We start from the raw sequence: 22001 nt of genomic DNA on the forward strand, positions 1-22001 counted from the left end.
ACTTAAACCTCTAAATGGCACAGAACCCTTTGAACTGATGGCTGACTCTATACATCAGGTGTGTGAGACAGAATTAAAGCATCCGAAGAGAACCCTAACTGTAAATACCCACCCTAGAAAGGAACACACAGAATCATGACTCTAAGCTTCTACAACTAGAACTTACAGGGAGAAATGTTAAGCAGAGTAAATAGAAGGGAATAATGTCAAAAAGTAAGAAATCTAAAGAGACTAACAAGAAATTCAGAAAAACAAAAAGCTGGTTCTTTTAAAAGATTCATGAACCAGACTAACGCTCTCTAGACCAGTGCGGTTCTCATGCTGTGAGTTCTGAGCCCTTGGGAAAAGGGTCAAAATACCCTTTCACAGAGGTCACCTAAGACCATCAGAAAACACAGATATTTACATTATGATTCATAACAGTAGCAAAATTACAGTTATGAAGTAGCAACAAAGAAGTAACTTTATGGCTGGGGGTCACCAACATGAGGAGCTGTGCTAAGGTGGCAGCACCAGGGCGGCTGAGGCCCTGCAGTAGATGAAACCCTGGCTCCTATACAGGAGAGCTGTATCCACACAACTGAACCACTGAGAAGGTGAGCCAGCTACTGACAACCTTAATGTCAATAAAGACAGCAAGTTAAGTGAACAAGAATCTTGAGAAAAATTATCACACACACAGGGTGAACAGCCTACATATACTAATTAATCGGGTTTTCTACATTTTTTATTATTCTGTGATAACAAAAACTTCTTAAATAGAGCAAAATGAGTATAAATTATGAGAGAAAACAATAAATTACATTCAATATTTGAGATTTATTCTTCAAAAAACACAGCTGAAAAACAAAATGGCAAACAGTTGGGAGAAATTATGTCCAATGCTCACAAGGGACACAGAACAGGATAGTTCGGGAATCTCTACAATCCAAGAAAACAGTTTTGTTTTTAAATTGGGAAAAAATGCCAATAAGCAAATCACAAAATGTATATAAGTGGTATAATATGCAGACAAAAATACATCACACTTCAGTAATCATCAATGAACTACAAATCAAAATCAGTTACTGCTACTGTTCTCTAAAAAGGCTAATTTTTAAATATTGTTGTTACTGCTATATTACTATTAGCATATGTATGTGGGGGGCAGAGAGAGGGGGGGGGGGTGATGTGACATACATGTGTATGGAGGTCAGAGGGCAAGTTTGTGGAGTAAGTTACATCCTCCCACCTTTATATGGGTTCCGGGGCTTAAACTCAAGTCATCAGGCTTGGCCGTTGCCCTGCCCCCAGCCATGCTGCTGGTCCAGAGACTGTCTAATATTCTTAACAGCTAAGTTGACTATACGATGCAAGCATGCAGACAAACTACAGGACATGCACAGCTGGGAGGAGGTTAAGTAACATATCATTTTTTAAATTTGACAGTCCTTTACCAAATGAACCTTCTATTTATTTACAAAAATAAAAACACTCAAATTAGCATGTCAATTTTCATATCCTCAATAAATAAATGCATAATACAAACTGCGGTATATTCATTCCATCAACTGCTCAAGGAGGAAAAAAAGACTGGTGTGCTTAAACAGATAGTATGAAGACAAAGACTACATACTGTTCCAGCTTCAAAAAGAAAATCCAGAAAAGGCAAAATTCCTCTCCTGTGACAACAGATGTGTGGTTTAAGGGTGGAGAAGCTGACACTTGGGAGCCCTGGCTGCAAGGGCATGTGGGAGCCTTCTGCAGCACTGAATGTCCTCTGACCTCACACAGAGCACACTCCTCACATGCACAAGAAACCCTGTGCTGTTCTATAGGTGTATACGAAAGTACACTCTTTAAATGGGTGTATTTCCTGGAAAAAAAAAAATCTATCTCAATAAATACATCCAAAAGTTTATGTGTTGGTACAGTAACAATCTCAAAGACTGTGCACTCCAAGGTGCCTGTGAGTCTTGTAATTTACTCCTAGGTCTAACCACAGACCAGCACTGTCTTCCCCTGACCACCTCAGCACTTGGGAAGAAGACAGGAAGCCCACAAGCTTGGGATATACAATAAAGCCATATTTCATTTTTTTTTTTAATTCAGCACTGGGTATTTTCACTTTTTTCTTTGAGACTAGCTCTCCCTATGGTACAGTGGTGTTTGAGGGGAGACCACGTCTGGCAACATTCTTTTTTTTTTTTAATTAAACTTAGCTCAAAGAGAATTCTTGTGAAACATTAGGAAAGCTTCAGTGTGTTTCCACAGTGAGGGTTCATTCCCAAGGACAGCAGCATGAGTTTACACATTACTTTTCCTGAAGAGCAGACATGGTCCATGCATATGAACTGCTCCTTCCTTTACACTGCTCAGGGTAACAATGAACACTCAAGAATCCGTGTTCAGAAGTTTTCTACAGGGACTATCTTGACATAGACCCACCATGAAGAACAGAATCTGAATGGTCATCTTGGACCTTATACAGCTGGTGACAGACAATGGAGCGGTAAGTAGAAAACAGCTCCGAATGCCTGCCTCCAAGTGTCAGCTTATAAAAAGAAGTTAGTTCTGCTCACGTGTAGACTATCCATGTATCTTTAAATAGGCACATGAATGTGTTGCTGGAATAAATCATTTCTGACATGAGTACCTGAGTGATGGAATATTATTTTGTAAAAGCTAAAAGACTATAAGTAAGATGCTTCCAGATTATAGTTACACAGGTTTTGCCTTCCTCACCATGAATCAAAAACAGTTCGCTATCCTAATTTTCCCCTTTCTAGATGATTCCATTCAGAATCAAAGTCTAAGAGGAAAAGACGACTGCTTATCTGTATGAAGCAATCTAAAGCTTCATTATTACTCCACTAATCTCTGATGAAACTTTTTAAAAATGTAAACAGTATTATCACTTCATTAATCTCAGGCAAATCTATATGCCCCAGTGATTTCTACCTTCATACTTGTACTGAACGTTGTGATTTCCATTGTTAATCTTTAAGGGCTCCAAAAAAAAAAAAAAAAACCGGCCACCAGTCAAGACTGGTACATCCCAGAAGTCCTGGCAGGACTGGGACATGGAGAGACAGGCTTCAAGAGCTCTGCCATGTGGCTGACACTTGAGGTTCTTGACTAGGTTTTCTCCTCTGAGCACAGTGGGGTGAGTGGACTGTGCACTCTGGCTAGCAGCTGTGGCAGCAAGTCATGATCGCTTCTGTTCAAAAGAGCTCAAGCTAGGTAGAATGGGAGGGTAGCATTGGATTACAGATTCCCACCTACTGTAGGTCAGAGACTCCAGGAAGAAAAGGATCGTCATAGATATTAAACACTTTAAAAAGAAAACTCAAAAAAAACTATATTCCCACACAAATATTTACAAGAAGTCCATAATCTCACTGGAAATTAAAAACTAAAAGTTAAAATATGTTTGCTAAAGAGAAAAAACATAAATTGGGCAATTTCCAGGATAAATAAGATAGAAAAATGGGAATTATACACTGTCTACAGAAATGTAAACTGATATATGTTCTTAAAGAGCTCGTGGTTGTGTCTATCTAAATCTACTGTTTAACTATTATTGAAGAAAAATGAAAGTGTCTTACTGTTCCTCATAACTGGTGGTTAAGCAAACAGTACATCAACTTAGGAGAAAGGACGCTAAACAAAAATAACAGAAAAGAAGAAGGTCCATCTAAACGTGCACTCCCCCGACACAGCAGGAAGATGACAGTCGCCGCCCCTCTCTAATCTTTAAAGCTACAAATCATCTGTCGTCAGGAGAGCGCACAGGAACTGCACAGACTGAATCACAACTGCATCTCTGTGCAGGGGATTATGAAGCTGGGAGGGCAAGCTGTCAGAGAACACAGCATGACTCTACCTACCAACATGCAGAACACCCCACAGTATGTGTGCATGGTGACAACATGCAGAACACCCCACAGTATGTGTGCATGGTGACAACAGGTAGAACACCCCACAGCATGTGTGCACGGTGACAACAGAAGACTCAGGGTCGGAGCCGCTCTGAGGGCACAGCTGGGGGTGCTCATGCTGAAAATATGCAGCTCGCTACATGTTCCAATTCACATGTGACCTCCGTGCACTATTTTACAATCTAGTACAACAATCTGACTGCGTAAGCAGGCATACAGAGACATACATAAGAGCTGAGGTGGGGGCCTAGAATAATACAAAGTAAAACTCCTGGTTGGTGTCTTCCTGAGGGAGAAGAGGACCTTTATGGTTTATGTTAGCCACTTCCATACTGCTTGAATCTGAGAGTAATTAAGTGATATTCTATTTAATTTATAAAAAATTACTTTTCCGTTGAAGTTATAATTATAAAAATTGTAACCACATGGAAAATGTTGGTGGCTACAACTGAATAAAGGTTGCTATGTACGCTGTCAGCGCTGCAGAAACGCACACCTGCCGAGAACGCGGTGCTGGAGGGAGCCTCAGCTAAGGGAGTGACTCAGCTGCACATAACTGTTATAATTTCAGTTCCTGGAAGTTTTATTTTGTGAAAATATTTTGTATTTCATTAGGACCACCTCTCCTGGAGAGAAACTAAAGAAACATGACAGCTGCAAGAGAGCCAACCCTTGCTTCCGGGTGGCGAAGGAGAGTCTCTCCCCACCTGGGAAGGCTGAAGGGGTTCACAGCCAGTTGGTCAACAAGGGCTGGACAGTACATACCGTGCCAGTAAGTGCTCTTGAAACAGTTGGAGAGGACCCACCACACCACGCACTGCCACGAAAGCTTCTGCAGTGCCTATGCACATCTCAGGGCTTAACTGAGACAAGGAGCTGCCAAGTCACAACACAGTGGTAGCAGAGAAGGCTCCAGAGCACAAGGAGGTCAGGTGAGGGATGAAAAACAAGGCGGTAGGGGCCAGCACACAAGCAGGGAAGGAAGGGGGGAGTAGAGAAGTAGGAAGAGAAATTTCCAAGTATGTGAGGCAAAACTGACATGGCAAAATGACGCTCCACGTAACTATACAAAGTCTGTACAATCAGAAAGCTAAGTGCTAAACTAAGGCAACAGAGACTAGGAGGCTAGGAGTGAAGAAGGAGGGGTCAGAACAAGGAATAGGCACCGGCACATATCAACTGCTTGCATACCTTACCAACATGCACTTCTCCTTCATCTACTGGGGCCCCAAAGCTCAAGCATCTCCTACCAAAACGACCACAGCCCTCAAGTTAATAGAAAGCCAGTATGGACAAAGCTAGTAAGAAACATCCATAGCAGCTGTACAATGGAAAGACGGACTGCTTTACCCAGCTTCCCCTGCTCACAGCAGAGGACTGGGTGGCCCAGGCTGAGAGAGGGCCGCTGCTGTAAGCATTCCTACCCTCTGCTTCCTTTCTTCCTGTCAGGGCTTCTCTGTGCCCATTTCTGATAACTGAATTTTCCTGAGTTCTTCCTCTGCCGAAACAGTCTGACTCACACCTCCACACAACACACTACCACCACCCTCCTGACCAAGGCCCGACACACCCACCACCCATCTAGCATCCTCCTTTCCTACCTTCCCTTCCGTCTTTTCTCTTGCCTCATGAATCTTACTGTTTCTGGGAACAGGCCACCCATATGCACTGATGTTACACACATGGAGAGTTGTTCCAATTATGCGAGGCTTGGGAGCGTAGGGTCAGAAAACGCTTCCTGAACCTGTGCTTAAAGCACCAGTCTAAGGAAGCTCCTGGATGCTGCCAACAGCTCCTCCTTGATTTGCATGCACAGGAATGCAAATGGTATAAAGCCACAATCTGTTTACCACTTGACCCCTATGAAATTGCTCACCTCACCCTGTCACTTCTACCTTCAAAAGTATTATTTAAATCCATCCCTGCTGGCCCTGCATTTTCTCACGCCTAGAATCCTCTTAAAAGCCATCTCTGGGCTGGGGTTATAGTTCAGTAAGAGAGTGCCTACATAGCATGTACGAGGCCCTGGTTTAATGCATACCACCACCAAAAAAAGTCTTTTCCCTCATCTTTTCTTTCTCCTCTGCCCACCATGGTGCTCCTGTGTCTCTAAACTCTTCTGACTGCCTTCTGAAACAGGGGGCACCTAACTCCTTCCTGGGATCCAACTCTTATCCCTTAGCCCTGTCTGTTGCCATCAAGTCAAAAGCAGATATTAAATAGTAAAGTATTTCCAATGAGGCCTAGAACTGCTGTTTTATAGCCAACTGGCATTCTATTTATTATAAATGTCTGTAGCTGACAAATCCATTCATCAAAACCATACAATATTATCATCAACCATTACAAACAGCTAAATAAAGCTGCAGCACAAAACACGAACACTCAACTGGGTTGTTTAAAATATTCCTATGCTCTGTGCCAATATTAAAATACAAGGCATTTCTAAAAATAGATGTTAACATTTACCATTCAGTTTCTCACAACTTTCTAGAAATTGTCAAGTCAGCTCTTTTGATCCTTAACAGTGCAGCATACCTACCTTGTAAGACAGCTGGATAGCATAACTCAGTTACTTTGGCATATAAATGCCTGTCTTAATGAGTCCCACTTACTGTCATTGTGGACTGTTACAGAGTTTACCACATAAACTACCAACACAAGCCATTTATCTTAATTTCATTAGAAAAATCTCCCAAATACAAGCAAGCACTTCTACTTTAAATTAAATGTATAAAATTCACTTTAAAAGTCAATTTATTAGCTTTCACAGTCCAAAGCATGAGTGCTCACAAGTATCCACAATGTAACACAATGTTAAAGGATTCTACAGACAGACTCAAAACTAGTACCATCTGTCAGGATGACAAAGCCCAGACTCACCATCAGAGCACCAATACCAACAAATTATACTTTGAACATACATCTCAAGTAATTTATACACACTGAATTGAGTCTCTCCCCACCACCACCACCATGTGGCAGGATAAATACATTGTTTAGCTCTATGCTCTGGCATAAACTCTAAATGAGAAACTGCTCAGGTATTACATGAGCTTGTTTGGGTTTTTTTTTGGGGGGGGGGTTTGTTTTGGTTTTGGTTTTTTTAAGTACTGCCAAAGGCTAACAAGATGGTTCCACAGGTAAAGTAACTTCCTGGCAAATCTGACAACCTGCATTCAATCCCCTGAAGCATGGCAGGATGAGAGGACTGACTCCCAGTTCTGATCTTCACACACTCACACATGCAGGCACAGACACAAAGTGGATAAATGTGGTTTTTGTATTTTAAAGTCCCCACCCTTGTTTAGAGTAATTATTGTATAACTAAATTTCCTTTAAGTATCAGTTGTTCTAGGATTACATCACATTTTTATAGGACTTCAATTCCATGTTTTAATATAAAAAACATTTTCAAAAGGAAAAGTACACACACCTATCTTTATCGCTTAAAACTGAGAAAATGTTCAAATTGGAAGTGAGGGATTTTGTTTTGTTTTAAACAGGGTCTCACCATGCCAGTCTGGCTGACCTGGCTCTCACAGAAATCCATTGTGACTCTGCCTCCCAGTGGTAAGAAAAAAGCCATGCACCACCATGCACGGCACATCCTTTATTTCTGAGAGGAATTTTATTATCCCTGTGAGCCTCTGCCAACACATAACTCAATATCCAGGCCAACCACCGCCCACCTCACTGATAGCAAAGGTCACTGTACCATTAGTCAGGGTTTGAGAGGACAAAGAATCCAATGGGCCTGGAATTGTGTATGTGCACGCACATATGCACGCACACACACACATGCACAAGCATGCCCCCACACACACGTGGAAACCTGAGGACAGTCCTCAGTATGTAGGAGTGCATTGTCTCTTTCCATCTCACCAGTCTGGGAAGGAATTCCTCACTATTAACAGCCACAGCTGCATGCCAATGCTAAAGCCAAGCTCCTTCTGGGCGCGTGCTCAAGCCCAAGTCACTTATTAAAAGAAAAAATTTTTTAAAAGCACTTGTTAAGATGGCTGTAGTGATGCACACCTTTAATCCCAGCACTTGGGAGACAGAGGCGGGCAAAGCTTTGTGAGTGTGAAGCCAACTTGGTCTATATAATAAGTTCCACAACAATCACAGATACAGTGAGACCCTGTCTCAAAAACAAACAAATAATAATAAGAAAAAAAATAAAAGAGATTGTTGCTATGAACCACTGTAACATATAAGTACAGATGTTTTAGCTACAATTTAATAAATTATTTAAGTGTCAGTGAGAGGGCTCAGTGAGTAACAGTGCTTGCTGCCAAGCCTAGGTCCTGAGTTCAGTCTCCAGGACCTGAAAAGAGAGAACGATGTCACAAGTTGTCCTGTGTCTCCCACACACCTATAGCAACCCTCCCCACTTCAACACACACACAAATAAATGTGATCTTAAAAGGCAGAATTTTGTTTAAGATTTTGTTCAAAATAAAACACAGTACTCTAACTCCTTGGGCTCAGGGCGAACTCCCGTTGCCGTGTCTGCCTTTCCCCCTGCACACTTCTTTCTTATTCTCTCTCATCCGTTATCTCTAAGAGCCCCTTCCCAGCCACACCAGAAAGATTTTGCTAAGCCACCCGATTACATCCCCACCTTTTCCTGTCTCTGTTGTTCCTATCTACAACAAAGGCAAATCTGCCATTGGGGAGCTGCTCTTGCTACTCCCTCGTGAGACCCAGGCTGGCTCACGGCCATCCATCCATCCCCTTGGCTCATGAGGGCACAGATCCCACCCTTACTGTCATTAACCACTAAGCAGTCAGACAGCAAGCCTCACCTGCCACTCAAGGTCCATGACTGCCCTTAAAAACTATGATTACCCTCTTTGTTTACTTTCATGTCAGAGAAAACAAATTTCACTGTCTACGTAAAGCACACAAGCACACACACTCAAGACTTAAATCCCACAGCATCAGGGTCACTCCATGAGAAACGATCATGATCTACAAACGACCGTGTGAAATGTGTGCAATCTGAAGGAGGGTGGTGCAGACGGCTCAAGAGCATCCTAGAAAGGCCTTTAAACACATATTCAATATAATACCATTTAACACACTTGCTTTTCCTCAATTCATTTCTCTTAATAGTTTCTATATTGTCTTGGATTATCTCCCATTCTCATTCTGTGTCCCATCTGCTCATTTAAGATTTCACGTCTGTCCAGTTCTGAAATATTTGTCACTTTAGCTGTTAGCACTTTGCACAATGCAGCTCTGTTTCCTTAAAGTTCAGAGCTGAATTATTTCAGGAATCACAAGATTATTTTAACATCACCGCTTCTTAATCTACACTAGCCTGCCCACACTTCAAATTTTCCACCTAATGAAAATTCCACCTCGGTAAGTTTTGGTGCTTTGTTTTAAAAGGAAGTCGAGAAGCAGGGTCATAAACTAGAGTGCTCTACATGCCACCTCAGCAAAGTCTCCCAGCAAACTAAAAGATGTGAACTGTATTCCGCAGAAGGTCTTTCTCATTCCTCAGGAGCCCTAGCCTAAGCTCCACCCCTCCCAAAGCCAGTTTAAAGCTCCCCCTGGTCTTCCACCTTCAAGACATGACACAGGCCATGCAGCTCCCTCTGGGTCTGACATACAGCATCTCGGAAATTAAATAGTACATGTAGGTCTTTACCCCACACATCAGACCCTTTGCCCTTTGGTAAGTGCAAGCTAGATTTTAACCATTTCTGATGTGCATTACTCCTAAATGAATTATACATAACCTAAATTTCTCAAGCACAGCATACAAAAAATTAACATTTCTAAATATTAGTTTATTGGCTATTCCATCCAATCTCACCCCCAAATCCCTTTTATCTCCTGGGGTCTCAGAAGTCCTCATTTATCACCAAACAGCAAGCAAAAGGTTTGTCTCTCAGATGGTCTAAGGAGAGAAGAGCTAAAAGGTAAAGAAACAAAATCTTCTCTCCTGATAACATCACGGAACCTGCCGATGCTCTCAACATGCTACTGCGAAGGTGCCAGCAGGGAGAGCCGTATGGAGGCGGGGTGCCCACGCCCTCCCTGTACAACTGCTGTTCTTTAAGCTGCACACCACGGCCTCTCCATACTCTTCAAGCGTCCTCCACCAGCAATCCTCCCCTGGGCTTAGAGCCGGGCAGGCCCATTGCCCAAGGCAGAGGAGGCCCAGACAACAGCTAAGGGAAAGTGCTGTTGGTACTCCCACTGTGGGACGTCCCAACAGAATGTTAGGAAAAGCAGTGCTCTCTAATGCCAGACACTAAATGCAGCACAAGGTGGTGAGCACCCAACATCATCACTGCCACAGCCCCAGGCAGGGAGGGTTTTGGTGAAAACAAACCTACAATGAACCCTGCCTAATATCTCTGACTCACACAGGCACGGCAATTTCAAATTCTATAGTAAACTTACGGCACTCTTCACGGACAACATGACTATAGATCTCTGAGGACCCTTCCTTCAGTGACAACGGAATGCTCTGAGACACATTGTTAAATGAAAATCAGAAACTGGGCGGGCAGCCTTCAACTACTCTTCAGAGCAGCAAATAAGAGAACTGGCATGCCAGGCTAATGGTGAGTGGTGTTTAGAAGAACAATGTATTTATTTATCAGGTACTGTTTCTAACATTCTCTCGGGCCAATCGCAAAACATTAACAGACTTGCTATTAAGGCCAAAGGACACTCCAGAGCTGCCAAGGGAGTAACCATCAACTACCAAGTAAGAGCCAGGGTCCAAGTTCTAGTCTCGCCAGTTACACTCAAGGCAGGTACGGAATCTCGCCAGGTGCGAAGCTGGATTTCAAGGCTCTCCTCTCAGTCGTGGCTCGCTTGTGAGGAAGATCCGAGAACAGCATGGGCGAGGGCAGAGAGCAAAAGCTCCTTCACCAACAGTCTCCCGGGTGCCTGCTGAGCCGCTAGGGCCTGTGTGGTCTTGTGCTTAAGACCTCCAGGGCACACCCGAAATCCAGCACACTGGCAGAAGCTACAGAAACAAATGAGATGTACTCAAGAAGACTTTTTTTACATCCCCTGCCTTCTATATTTACATTAGGTTCAGAGGTTGTGCCCAACCTGATTTGCCTAATTACTAGAAAAAAATTTAAATTCGGCTCAAGTTTCCCTGTTCCAGTTCACTGCCTGTTTTACTGGGGCTCATGAAAAGTGACCTTGTAATTAAAGGCTGAGCAAAAGTCCCTACACAACCTGTACAGCGAAAGTAAAGGACTCTTGGTAGGGCCAGACTTAATTTCCAAAGATCACAAAACTGCAGCTCAGCAAGCTTAGACACTCAGGGTATCACCAAGTCACAGTGCATTCAGCCTCACTAACAAAATTCAGACAACACGACAATCATCTACTAAATTATCTTACATTTTTTGATTTGGGTTTTTTTTTCGGTGTGTGTGTGTACACATACATGCCAAGTGTGTGTTTGAGACAAAGTCTCTCTATGTAGCCTTGGCTATTCTGAAACTCTATACTGACCAGGCTGAACTCAAGTTCACAGAGATCTTCACGAGAATCCAGGCCCAACTCAAAAGTCTTAATAGCATACTCCCAATCAGAACCCAACAAGCACCAAAGACACCTCTGGGAATGAAGGGCACTGTCTGACAGCAAGGAACAAATGCCTAAAGTGCAGGGAGAACACCAAGATGATTTGACAGGGTCCGTGCCTTACAAAAACTCATCTGCTTCTCAGAGGGATAGCAAGAATCTGAGCAACTAGTTCTGCCTGTGGAAACCAAGGAAACCTTTAGAGAGGACGTGATACTGAACAGTTTTTACAACTTAGCAAGTCTGGTGTGGGGCAACTATCACCCTAGCGCTCCTAGGCAGAGGCAGAGGCAGAAAGCCTACCTTGAGTCCCAGGCAAGCAGCAGCTACAGGGTAGCCAGTCCTGTCTCAGATAGTCATCTTCATAAAGTTTCATAAGTATTAGAATCTCAGTTTTAAACATTTCCAACATTATTATGAAAATCCTGTCCATAATTATCTATTTTATTAGAAACAAATGTTTTCCTCAATTTCAATTTTAAGATCAAATGTCAAATGTCCAATAAATGCAGTGATTTGATACAAATTAAGAATAAATTATAGTCAAAAGAATCTAACAGATTTGTATCACATTTACTTGAATGTGGGGTGTGTGTTTGTGTGTGTACATGTCTCTGTGTCTGGGTGTAAGAGTACAACTCATAGGAGTTGGCGTTTCCTCGCACTGGGTGTGGAATTTGACAGGGCCTCTAACGAAGACTCGGTAATCTCAGCACTCAAGGGGCTTGGGTGACCCAATTACCCTGAGGAGTTTGAGGACAGCTGGGTTCTCTGGTTAGTTCCAGGTTAGCCTAGGCTACAAAATGAAGCCCTCTCTCAAAAATAACAAAAAAAGAAGAGTGGGGGGGTGGAGATAAGGAGGACAAGGAGATTATGAATGAAAGAATGGATGAATGAACTAAAAATTTCTTATCTATCAAGTTAAAGCTACAATTTAAGATATACAAAATAATGTCAAAGTGAAATTTTAATATGATAATCAGGAAGTTCCTTTAACAGTAATGGAATTTCACTACCCTGAAAAGGTACAAAATGCAGAAAGCTGTATGTTTTACTGTTAAGTAATACAAATACAGCTTTAAGAATATCCTACCACAATTCCCCGAGAATGAAAAAAATAAACATTCAGGGACATCAGTGAAGGAACATTTTCCTTGACAAAACCGATTTCTCTCAATTTTCCTCTGGAAAGAAAGCAGTCATATTATGGTTTTAGACAGGAATTCAAAAACAGTCTAAAAGACACTTCACTAGCTTCAAGGAGACTTGTCCAACATCACCAACACATGCACACAGAGAGAAGGGCTCCCTAGTGATAGCCACCACAGCAGCTAGGAAGGGGTGGTCTCCTCTACTGCGGCCTTAAATACAGTCATGTACAATGGAGCAGAGGGAAACTTCCCCAAAGAAACAGACTACAGCATTTTAAGAAAATTTCACAACTATTTTCAACCAACTACGCAAAGCTAGGAAACTAGGCTGATGGATGCAAGTGCCTATACTAAAGTACTAGGCAAGTGAGTCTGAATTTATAATTCCTCACGTATGTTAATATTTACCAAGATTAATGGAATATCACCTCCCCTATGTAATGAAGTAAATTCTCTCAACAGAACAAAGCTAACGCCTTCAAATCTTTCAAATAAACAATAGGAGGATGTAGCATAAAAGGGAATTAACTGAACCTGATCATAAGGATGTGATCCATCAATAGGGGAAAGTCAGACATTCCAAGAACACTTAAAAATATTGAGTCTCTAATTCTAAAACTCTAAGCAAGTCCTAAGAGGCAACTGTGTGTTGACTTGTTTTATATTTTCTTGTTTGGGGGAGGGGAAAGCTACTCCCATAGGCTGTCTAATTTACACTATCTAATTAGCTGTCTTTGCAATGCACTGTTATTTCTTTGCAACGACAGAATTATTTCTAAAATGATCAAACAGAGATTCTGGTTAATGGCACCACACACAGTCTACCAGGCACATTCGCATGCAGTGTGTCTTAAAGGACACTAGCAGCAATGTTGCAGAGTCTGCTCTCTGTGCTTCTAAGAAAAGATTATAAAGCACCATTTACCAAACACACCTACTATCCAACCACATTCTAATTTTCATAAGCTTTATCTAATCTCTCTCACTGGCTAGCTCCTGTGAAATAAACATATCATCCTCTTTCACGGGGATGCAAATCAGTACTTGTACTAGCTTAAATAACATTATCTTCTCTTGAAAAATAAGTCAAAGGCTTCAAAAATATCTAGTCTACCTCTGAATCAAACTTTGATAGCTGAATGAGCTATTCATAAAAACATTCAGATAATCTACAGCATGCCTGTGCACACAGATACAGAGTTTCATCTCAATTCTGTCTTTATTCATCTCGGAGTATAGAACTCTGAAAATGTTTGATGAATACAATTAGCTCACAATTAACTAGGCTAAATTAGCTAGTGAACAAAAAAGATCAGTTTTCCATACTAATTAATATAAGCCACAACTTTAAGTCAATGATATTTAGAGAAATGCCTTGAGACTTTTTTCAATATAAATCATCTAATATATTCATGACAAAATGACCAGGGCAGGTCAAAGAAACGGTACAAAAGCGCCTGCATACACTCAACAAACACTTCCTGCCTTGAATACAAACCTGCCTGCCCTCCTCACAAAGAGAGAGAGAGGAATGGCACCAGCCTTCTTTCTCAATGAGCATGCCAAAGCCTTTGGCACATACAGATCTCAGGTACATTATTTCTCTTTAAATTATGAACTCATCACACGTACAAATGGCTCTTTAAAATGGTCCAGTAAACTGCTACACTATGCCTTAAATTGCTGTCTATTATGTACTTAAAAATATTTACTAGCAATTGGAGGTTAATATGGCAACCATTACCAGGCAGCAATTATTGCCATTAAAAAATATATAAATACTATAATGCCATGTGTCACTAACAACAAATGCTAAACAGAAAACACACTGGCATATTATAAATATTTTCATTAAAGAAAATGAAGATTACGAAAAACATGCTTTAAATGTACTTTTATTTTAAATATTAAAACTGTAAACTAGGGTTAAAAAAACACAACTGTGTGCAGAATTGGGACACTTTGAAACCTTAGCAAATCTCCTTTTTCCTTATTTCCATTTGATAGTCCCCCTTATTTCTTTTCTAAGTTTTAAACATCTCAAGTTTTCAACATTTCCAACCACCTTCCTTTTCTGGAGGGGAAAATAATTCTCATAAGACAAAAGGAAATGAGGTCTACAACAATTTCCCCTAAAAACTTCAAATACAGAATGAATGGTCCTCAGTCGGAAGTTAGCACTAATGTGTATACATGTGTTTTAATTCAGTGCGAATCTGACACTATTACCCAATTATCTATAGTCAGGGAGATTTTAAGCAAATCAAACGTGAATGTGGAACAAACATTTAAAGACTAAAAATGGCTCCCTCAAGCCTCAGTACCCAGCATACTTAAGTCTAGCCTAAAGGACACAAAGTTACTTTCTTCACATTATCTCAAAAGAAAAACAAAGAGATACACTGGGTATCTGTAAATTATAATGTGTCTTCCCACAGGGTGAGCTTGCAGCCATAGGGTACACTGCTACAGTTTCCAAAAAAGGAAAATTTTGTGCACTTACTGAATTATGAGTGAGTGAATAAACCAGGGGTCACCCAAACACTTGACCAGCAGCACCCAGAAACAGTTCGTATTATAAAGGTGCAGCAAAGCATGAATTTACTCCCGAGGCTACAAAATCTCACAGCTGTGGAGTAAGAAACAGCACTGAGGTCTGCATCAGATACATAGATGCCTTTCACAGGTTAGGAACCAGGATCGCAGCGATAGGAAACAAAGTGTAGGAAATAGGACTCCACGCAGTATCAGAAAACAAATGCAGTAAAAGACTAGAAACTAAAATCTTAAGATGCCTGATTGCTCAACCAACTTTTGCTAAGCCATGCTGATGACCTCAGGATAACAGAAAGTGGCTGGTCACTGTTTCCACACAGCCCTATCCCAGTTTCCACTTCCATCTACGATAACGTTGAGCGTGCAGCCACATTTTCTAGAAGTAATAACTCTTCTCTGCTGAGAAACAAAACTGTGGCCAAAATGTCAAAAAGTACAAAACACTAAGTACCTAGAACTCTTCAGACGCAACACATGATTTTGAAAAGGTGATGACTGCCTCCCTTTTGGAATCAACTATGTTCTTTAGGCAATGTATTCTTAACACAATAGGTTGCTGTCTGTAAATGGTCTTCAGGAAAAGTTCTCAGTTTGAAATCAGAAAAAAAAGACGATTTGCAATTTGTTTTTTTTTTCTTTTAAAATTAAATTTTAGGGCTGTAAAGATGGCCCAGGGGTTAAAAGCACTGGCTGCTCTTCTGGAGAACCTAGGTTCAATTCCCAGCACCCACATGACAGCTTACAATTCCAAAGACTCTGACACCCTCTTGTAGATATACATGCTGGCAAAATATCAATCAATGCACATAAAGTAAAAATAAATAAGTCATTTTTTGAAAATTAAACAGCATTTATCCATCTCCAGATACCAGAAAATATAAGCATTCTACATTTTTAACCAATCTAAGCATTTTTGCATTTCCAATGGGTTACCCAAAAAGCTAACTGTACTTTAAATTATATTCAAAAGTCAACTCTTTGGTTTAAAGATGTTTAGGGGAGAAATACCCAGAATGCATCCTTAGGCCAGTAAAAATGAAAGCCCAGAATCTTCAGCAAAGAATTTCAAACATCTCATCCCCACACTATCACCCCCTTAAAGCTCAGAGATAAGGAAAGACCCCACAGTGCAGCTGTGCTCCAACAGGCCTTCATGTGTCCACCCAATTCATTGTGTATAAATTAGCCATTACTAGTCAGCATGATGGATGGTAATTTGGGAGCTCTCCCGAACTAATACAGGTTGAGTTGGTTATTTTAATTACCTGTAAATATGTCAATGTGGTCACCCAGCCGCCAAACAAAACCATTTTAAATACCCCCTAATCAATACATTTGCTGATCTATGAAGGTCCCTGAACCTAATACTAAATGACAGGCAGGGAATGGGGGCAGGGAGGCAAAAGCAGTTTACCCTTACATCAAAAGATCAAACGTAAATTACCACAGTAGTGAAGGGAAGAACCCCAACTTCTAACTGAATCTTAAGACTCAGCGTCTAGATAAAATTCGGGGTGAGAAGAAATCAGCCCGCTGTTACACGAGTAGAAGCAGAAATACTATGTCACTACGTCTTTGTAGGCCAAATGCATGCTTGATTTCTTTATCTGCATGAAAATAAAATGACACTTTCAAAGTTGGCAAGAATTCGTATTTCTCCACAAGTCTCCAAGGGGACAAAAAGCATCTATGCCACCCATAATTAAATGTAACTAATTACAATTTCAACACTAAATTATTTATCCAGTGTAAACAAGGACTGAGAGGAAATAAACCTTCTATATACAGCAGGAGTTCCAGAAAATAATTTGCAATAAATGCATGCTCTCCAAAAAGCAGCATCCTCCAACCCCCCCCAAAAAAAATATTGGGCACACAACTCTAAATAAGTTCAGTTTTTAAAGCTAAATTAAATAAGCCATTCAACCAATTTTCCAATTATATTCTACGCTTGAAACATAATTGCCTTACATCTGTTTACAAATCTTTGCTCAATATTTAAACAAATTCGTACTCTCTCGGGCACATAGCTCCACTACAGTAACTCAGGCACAAAGCGCGTATTTAAGGACCACGCACTCCCATTATCAGTCTAAGCGCCAGGTTTAACAACGCGAATGTTTTCAGAGCTAGGTAATACGACCCAATAAAAAGCAAAGATGGCATTTACCACCAAATGTCACTGCCACCGCCAGGAAAGAGTTGCTGGAGCCCTATACATTTTTAATTTCGATGAACCGAGCCGCCATCGTCGGATGCCAGGCTTCCAGGAGAACAATTGACACCCTAAATGCTTCGAGATTAAGGCAGGCAATGCACTTCCAAAGCAAAAGTTGTCAATTATCAGAGAGGCGAGAGCGGGAGAGCGGAGAGGCGAAGGCAGATAAAAGCGATGTTATCAAACCGCCCAGCTTGTTGCTCGCGTGTGTGTGTGTGTGTGTGTGTTCCTTGCTAGGGTAGAGAAAACAGTTTTTAAAGGCAGCAGAGGGGAGTTGAGGAGCAGCAGCTTCCTCCACCTTCCGTGGGTTCCGAGCAATGGCTCTCCCGCTCTCCGGCGTAGTAAGCCCCGAGAGGCGGGCGGCTGTCCGTGTTTACAACCGCGCGAGCTTCCGCTGCCAGAGTCCTTTCCCTGACACAATCGCCTTCCATCAACTGTTTTCGGGCGAAATCGCAGGTGTCATTGTGGAATTTAAAAAAAAAAAGAAAGAAAAGGAAAAGAAAAGAAAATTCAGAAGACAGACGCGGGAGAGCGGCCGATCGGTTCGGGGGTAAGAAGACAAGCCTGCACATCGCCGGCGCCGGCGGCTACACAGGCAGAATTCTAAGCCTTCCACATTTCGGGAAGGAGGAGGAAAAAAAAAAAAAAAAAAAAAAAACGAGAGGGAAGGGGAGGGGAAGGGGGGTGTGATTGCCACGATTGCCACGGAGGTGGGCGCTCTGAGCGCGCCCAGGCGTCCGCAGCGCCCCGACTTCCACACGCACGTCCACGCCGGGCGCCGCGCTCGCCGCCGCCGCCGCCAGGGCTCCGGGAGGAGAAAGTTGCGCGGCGGGGAGGTCGCGCCCCCCACCCGGGCCCCCGCCCCGCCACTCACCAGCGAGAAGAGGTTGGAGTGACAATCCTCCAGGCTCGCCCCGTTCGCCACCCAGTTCGCCGCGGCGGTCATGGTCCTCCGCGAGCCCGGCCGCCAGAGCGGGGCATGTCGGAGCGGGCCGGGCCGGGCGGCGGCTCGCGGGCACCGGGGCGCGAGGCCCGCCCGCGCGGGAGGCCCGAGGGCGGCGGCGGCGGCGGCGGGGGGCGCGGCGCGGCAACGCCGCCCGCCTCTGTCGCCCAGGGCCGCCGCCTCCGCCTCCGCCTCGCCGCCTCGTCGGCCGCCTTGTTTATCTCCAGCCGGCGGGCGACTCGCCCTCGGCCGCGCCGGCGCGTGAGGCACGCGAACCCCGCAGCCGCCCCGAGCCGCCGCCGCCGCCGCCGCGCGAGCCCGCGAAGGGGGGGGTGCGGACGAAGCCAGCGGGCGACCCCGGCAGCCGAGCGCCGTCCCCTCCTTCCTCTTCCTCCCCACCCCCCCCTCCTCCTCCCCAGTCGGCCGCGCTTCTCCTCCCTCCCCGGGCTCGCTCGCTCTGACAGCAATGGCGGCCGCCGACCGCGGCTCGGCCCGCCATTGGTTGCGGCGCGTCACGTGACGGGCGCCGGCCGCGCGGGGGGCGGGGGAGGGGCCGTGGCGGCGGCGGCGGTGGTGGCGGCTCGCGGGAGGCGCTGCTGAGCTGAGCGCGGCCCTCTTGGAGCGGGGACGGAGCGAGCGAGGGAGGGAGGGAAGGAGGCAGAGAAAGAGGTGCGGGCGGCCGCGGGACGGCGGGGCTGCGTGGACGCCCCGCCCTGGGCGCGGGCGCGCGACTACCGCGGCCCGAGGAGGCCGCGGCTTCCCGGAGCCGCCTCCGAGCCCTGGTAGCTCCTCGGGCCTGGGGCGCGGCGTGGGCCCGGCAGGCCTGCCTGTCCGACGGTGCCGAGGAGTGTCCTCGAAACCTCACGCCCGCCGGCCGCTACGCACCGGGCGGAGGATTGGCACTCAGAGACACAAAGGCAGCGAGGCACTTGTCCGAGGTCGGGGATTCGAACCCTTGCACCTCGAAGCCAGGGCTCGGGGTTCGCTGCCTACCGAGCGCTGAGCTCCTAAAGCACACGTGCTTCGGGAGCGCTTTGCGCCCACTCCGCATACAGGCAGGCGTTTCTTGCATAAATGTCCCCTGCGCTCTTGCTGTGTGCCACATTCACACTGTGCTGTGTGGGGAGCAGGCCCCCCTCCTCTGGCTCCAAGCGTTCAGAAACCAGCATTTCTTCTTTAGAGTTATTGGGAGAAGTGCTGATACTGGAGACTGTCTTCCAACCCCCCAGGTTTCAGCCCCAAAATATAGGGAGGGGGAAAGTTGACTTGTAAAGAGGTAGAATTAGCAGGATGTGGTGGGAACGCCCACAATCCCAGGAGGCAGAGGCAGACAAATCTCTGGGAGGTCCAGGCCAGCCAGGGCTATGTTCTGTCTCAAAGAAACAAAGGAAGAGACAGGTAGGTGGGAGCGTAATAGCCGGGAGAGAAAACTGGCTTAGGAATGGAGCTTTGAAACTGTCATAAACCTTCAAACCTGGAAGGAAGGTGGTTCACATGTTACTTCACAGAATCCTCAGAAAGCGCCTTAAGTGAGCTAGCTCAGAGGGGTGCAGTGACATTCCCAAACTGTCACCGAGTGGCTCAAGGCCATGAGTGAATCCAGAAGGCTCTGGAAAAGATGCCAGGAACTGACTTTGCTATCCCTAGCTGTGACCCTGCCCAGCAAAGTTTAGCTCAGTCCCTCATTTCCTAATCTGTCGAAAGCAAATCCTAATTGCTGACCTGCTGACCTCAAGCCATGGTCACAAATCTGTCCAGATGCTGTTGAGGGAAGCATACAAGGGGGAAACCAGACACTTCAGCCTCATCCGTGGTGTTACTGAGATCTCAGCAGTACATGCAGGGTCCACATATGTTCATCATATATAGACTGCAGCCTACTAGCTGATCTTAGTCTAAGCAAGTTAGAGAGGAAAGGAAAAGAAGGAAGGTGAGGGGGTGCTGTCCTGGAGCAAAACAGAAAAATGAACGAAAAAGCACGTGAACACTTTACAGATTAAGAAAGCTAGCGTTAAAAAAAAAATGCTCAGCGTTGGTGTAACACGCCTTTAATCCCAGCACTCGGGAGGCAGGGTGAGTTCCAGGACAGCCAGGGCTATACAGAAAAACTGTCTTGAAAAACAAACAAACAGACAGACAGACAAACAAAAAACCCTCAACTTAATTTCCTGCTAGGACTGGCTATTTGAATTGAACTCACAATTCATGCTGAAAGCCTACAAAGGACCTTCTGGAGTTTGAACATGGTAATTAGCACGAGGAGGGAGTCTTTGTCTTGAGCTCGGTGCCCTCAGAAGAGTCCCAGGAAATGTGCTTCTCCCCTATGCCACGGGAAGGGAACCACAACAGGACTGAGACGGAGCAGTACTTTAGTCTTAGGCTTCCAAAACTGTATACATAAATTTCTGTTCTTGAAGGCGTTCAGTCTACAGAAACCTAGTTAGCGCAAACAGCTCAAACTCAGGTATAGCAGAAGAAAATCAGAAACTAAAGCCACATGTACTGACTACATGCTCGGGCTTTACACACATAGAGGACGCAGAGCCCGCAAGTACTAAGAACAGGACTATAGAGTCGCACCATCGCTTTGGATGTACAGGCAAGAGTTCTCCACAGGGGCTGAAGAGATGGTTCAGTGGTTAAGAGCCCTTGCTCCTCTCCAAGAGGACCCAGCTTCAGTTCTCAGCACCCACCATCATTGAAACTCCAGTTCCAGGGCTTCCAACCCCCTCTTCTGCCCTCCACAAGCACCAGACACATACATGTTCATATAAATACATATATATGGAGGCAAAACACTCATACACATAAATAGAAAACATTTTAGTAAATAATAAAAGAATTATGGACATTTACAATGCATTCACTCTTTGACTCAGTAATCCTGCTTTGAGTAGTTCAGACTTGTATTCAGGTGCATAAAGGCCTGGAATGTAAGTATTATGAGCCGCTGTATTGTCTGTAGGGCACAAACTAGAAGCCACTCCATGTTCATCCATCAGGGAATAACTAACAAAATAATTTAATTCCATGCAGCTATTAAAAATAATGAGTTGGTGCTATGTGTTCTCAAAGAGAACGACCCAACATGTGGATTAACTGAGATAGCCCTGGAAGGTTACCATGACACTGCCAGTAACATCGGATGCCTCTAGGGAGGGGAGCCGGGGGACTGGGGGGTGGAGTAGAGAGAGAAATTGCTTTTCACTTTTATCATTTTTTCTTTGTGCTTCTTTTAAAATACAAAACGCACATATCACCTGTCCATTCCATAAGTAACAAACAACAAAAGTCAGTTTATAAATAAAATTGAAAACAACGCAATCAAAGGCACAAGGTAAGTAAATTAAAAAGCAAAACAAAGCTGAGCACAGTGGACCACCTTTCTGACAGGAGGGAGCTGAATGGAAGGTTCCTGAGTTTGGGGCCAGCCTGAACTACACAGTAAGACTTTGGCTCAAAAATATGAGGTGGGGACGGAGGGGTCGAGGAGGAGAAGAGAAGGTGGGGGAGACACAAAAACAAGGCCAAAAACAAGCAGGTCAGACACAAAAAGATTTTCTTATCTGTCAAATCTGAGACGCCAGAGAGTAAAGGAGAACACTTAGAGTTCTTCCGCCAATGAGTGTCCTGGCAACAGG

General features: G+C 44.1%; 1 protein-coding gene across 5 annotated transcripts in view; it reads right to left on the reverse strand.

Moving 5' to 3' along the window:
- The window catches only part of Med13l (mediator complex subunit 13L), a 227010-nt gene extending 208525 nt beyond the window's left edge, over positions 1-18485 (reverse strand). For 3 of the 5 annotated variants that reach the window (XM_085681246.2, XM_085681237.2, XM_085681234.2), the window contains exon 1: positions 18292-18485. In XM_085681246.2, the coding sequence (XP_085537372.1) occupies positions 18292-18363 (72 nt within the window). In that variant the 5' untranslated portion in view covers positions 18364-18485. The remainder of the gene's footprint in view (positions 1-18291) is intronic. The other 2 variants (XM_085681241.2, XM_085681240.2) reach the window with 2 other exon arrangements.
- Positions 18486-22001: the final 3516 nt, after the last annotated feature.

This window comes from Myodes glareolus, chromosome 2 (assembly GCF_982192425.1).
Source record: "Myodes glareolus chromosome 2, mMyoGla1.1, whole genome shotgun sequence".
Lineage (NCBI taxonomy): Eukaryota > Metazoa > Chordata > Mammalia > Rodentia > Cricetidae > Myodes > Myodes glareolus.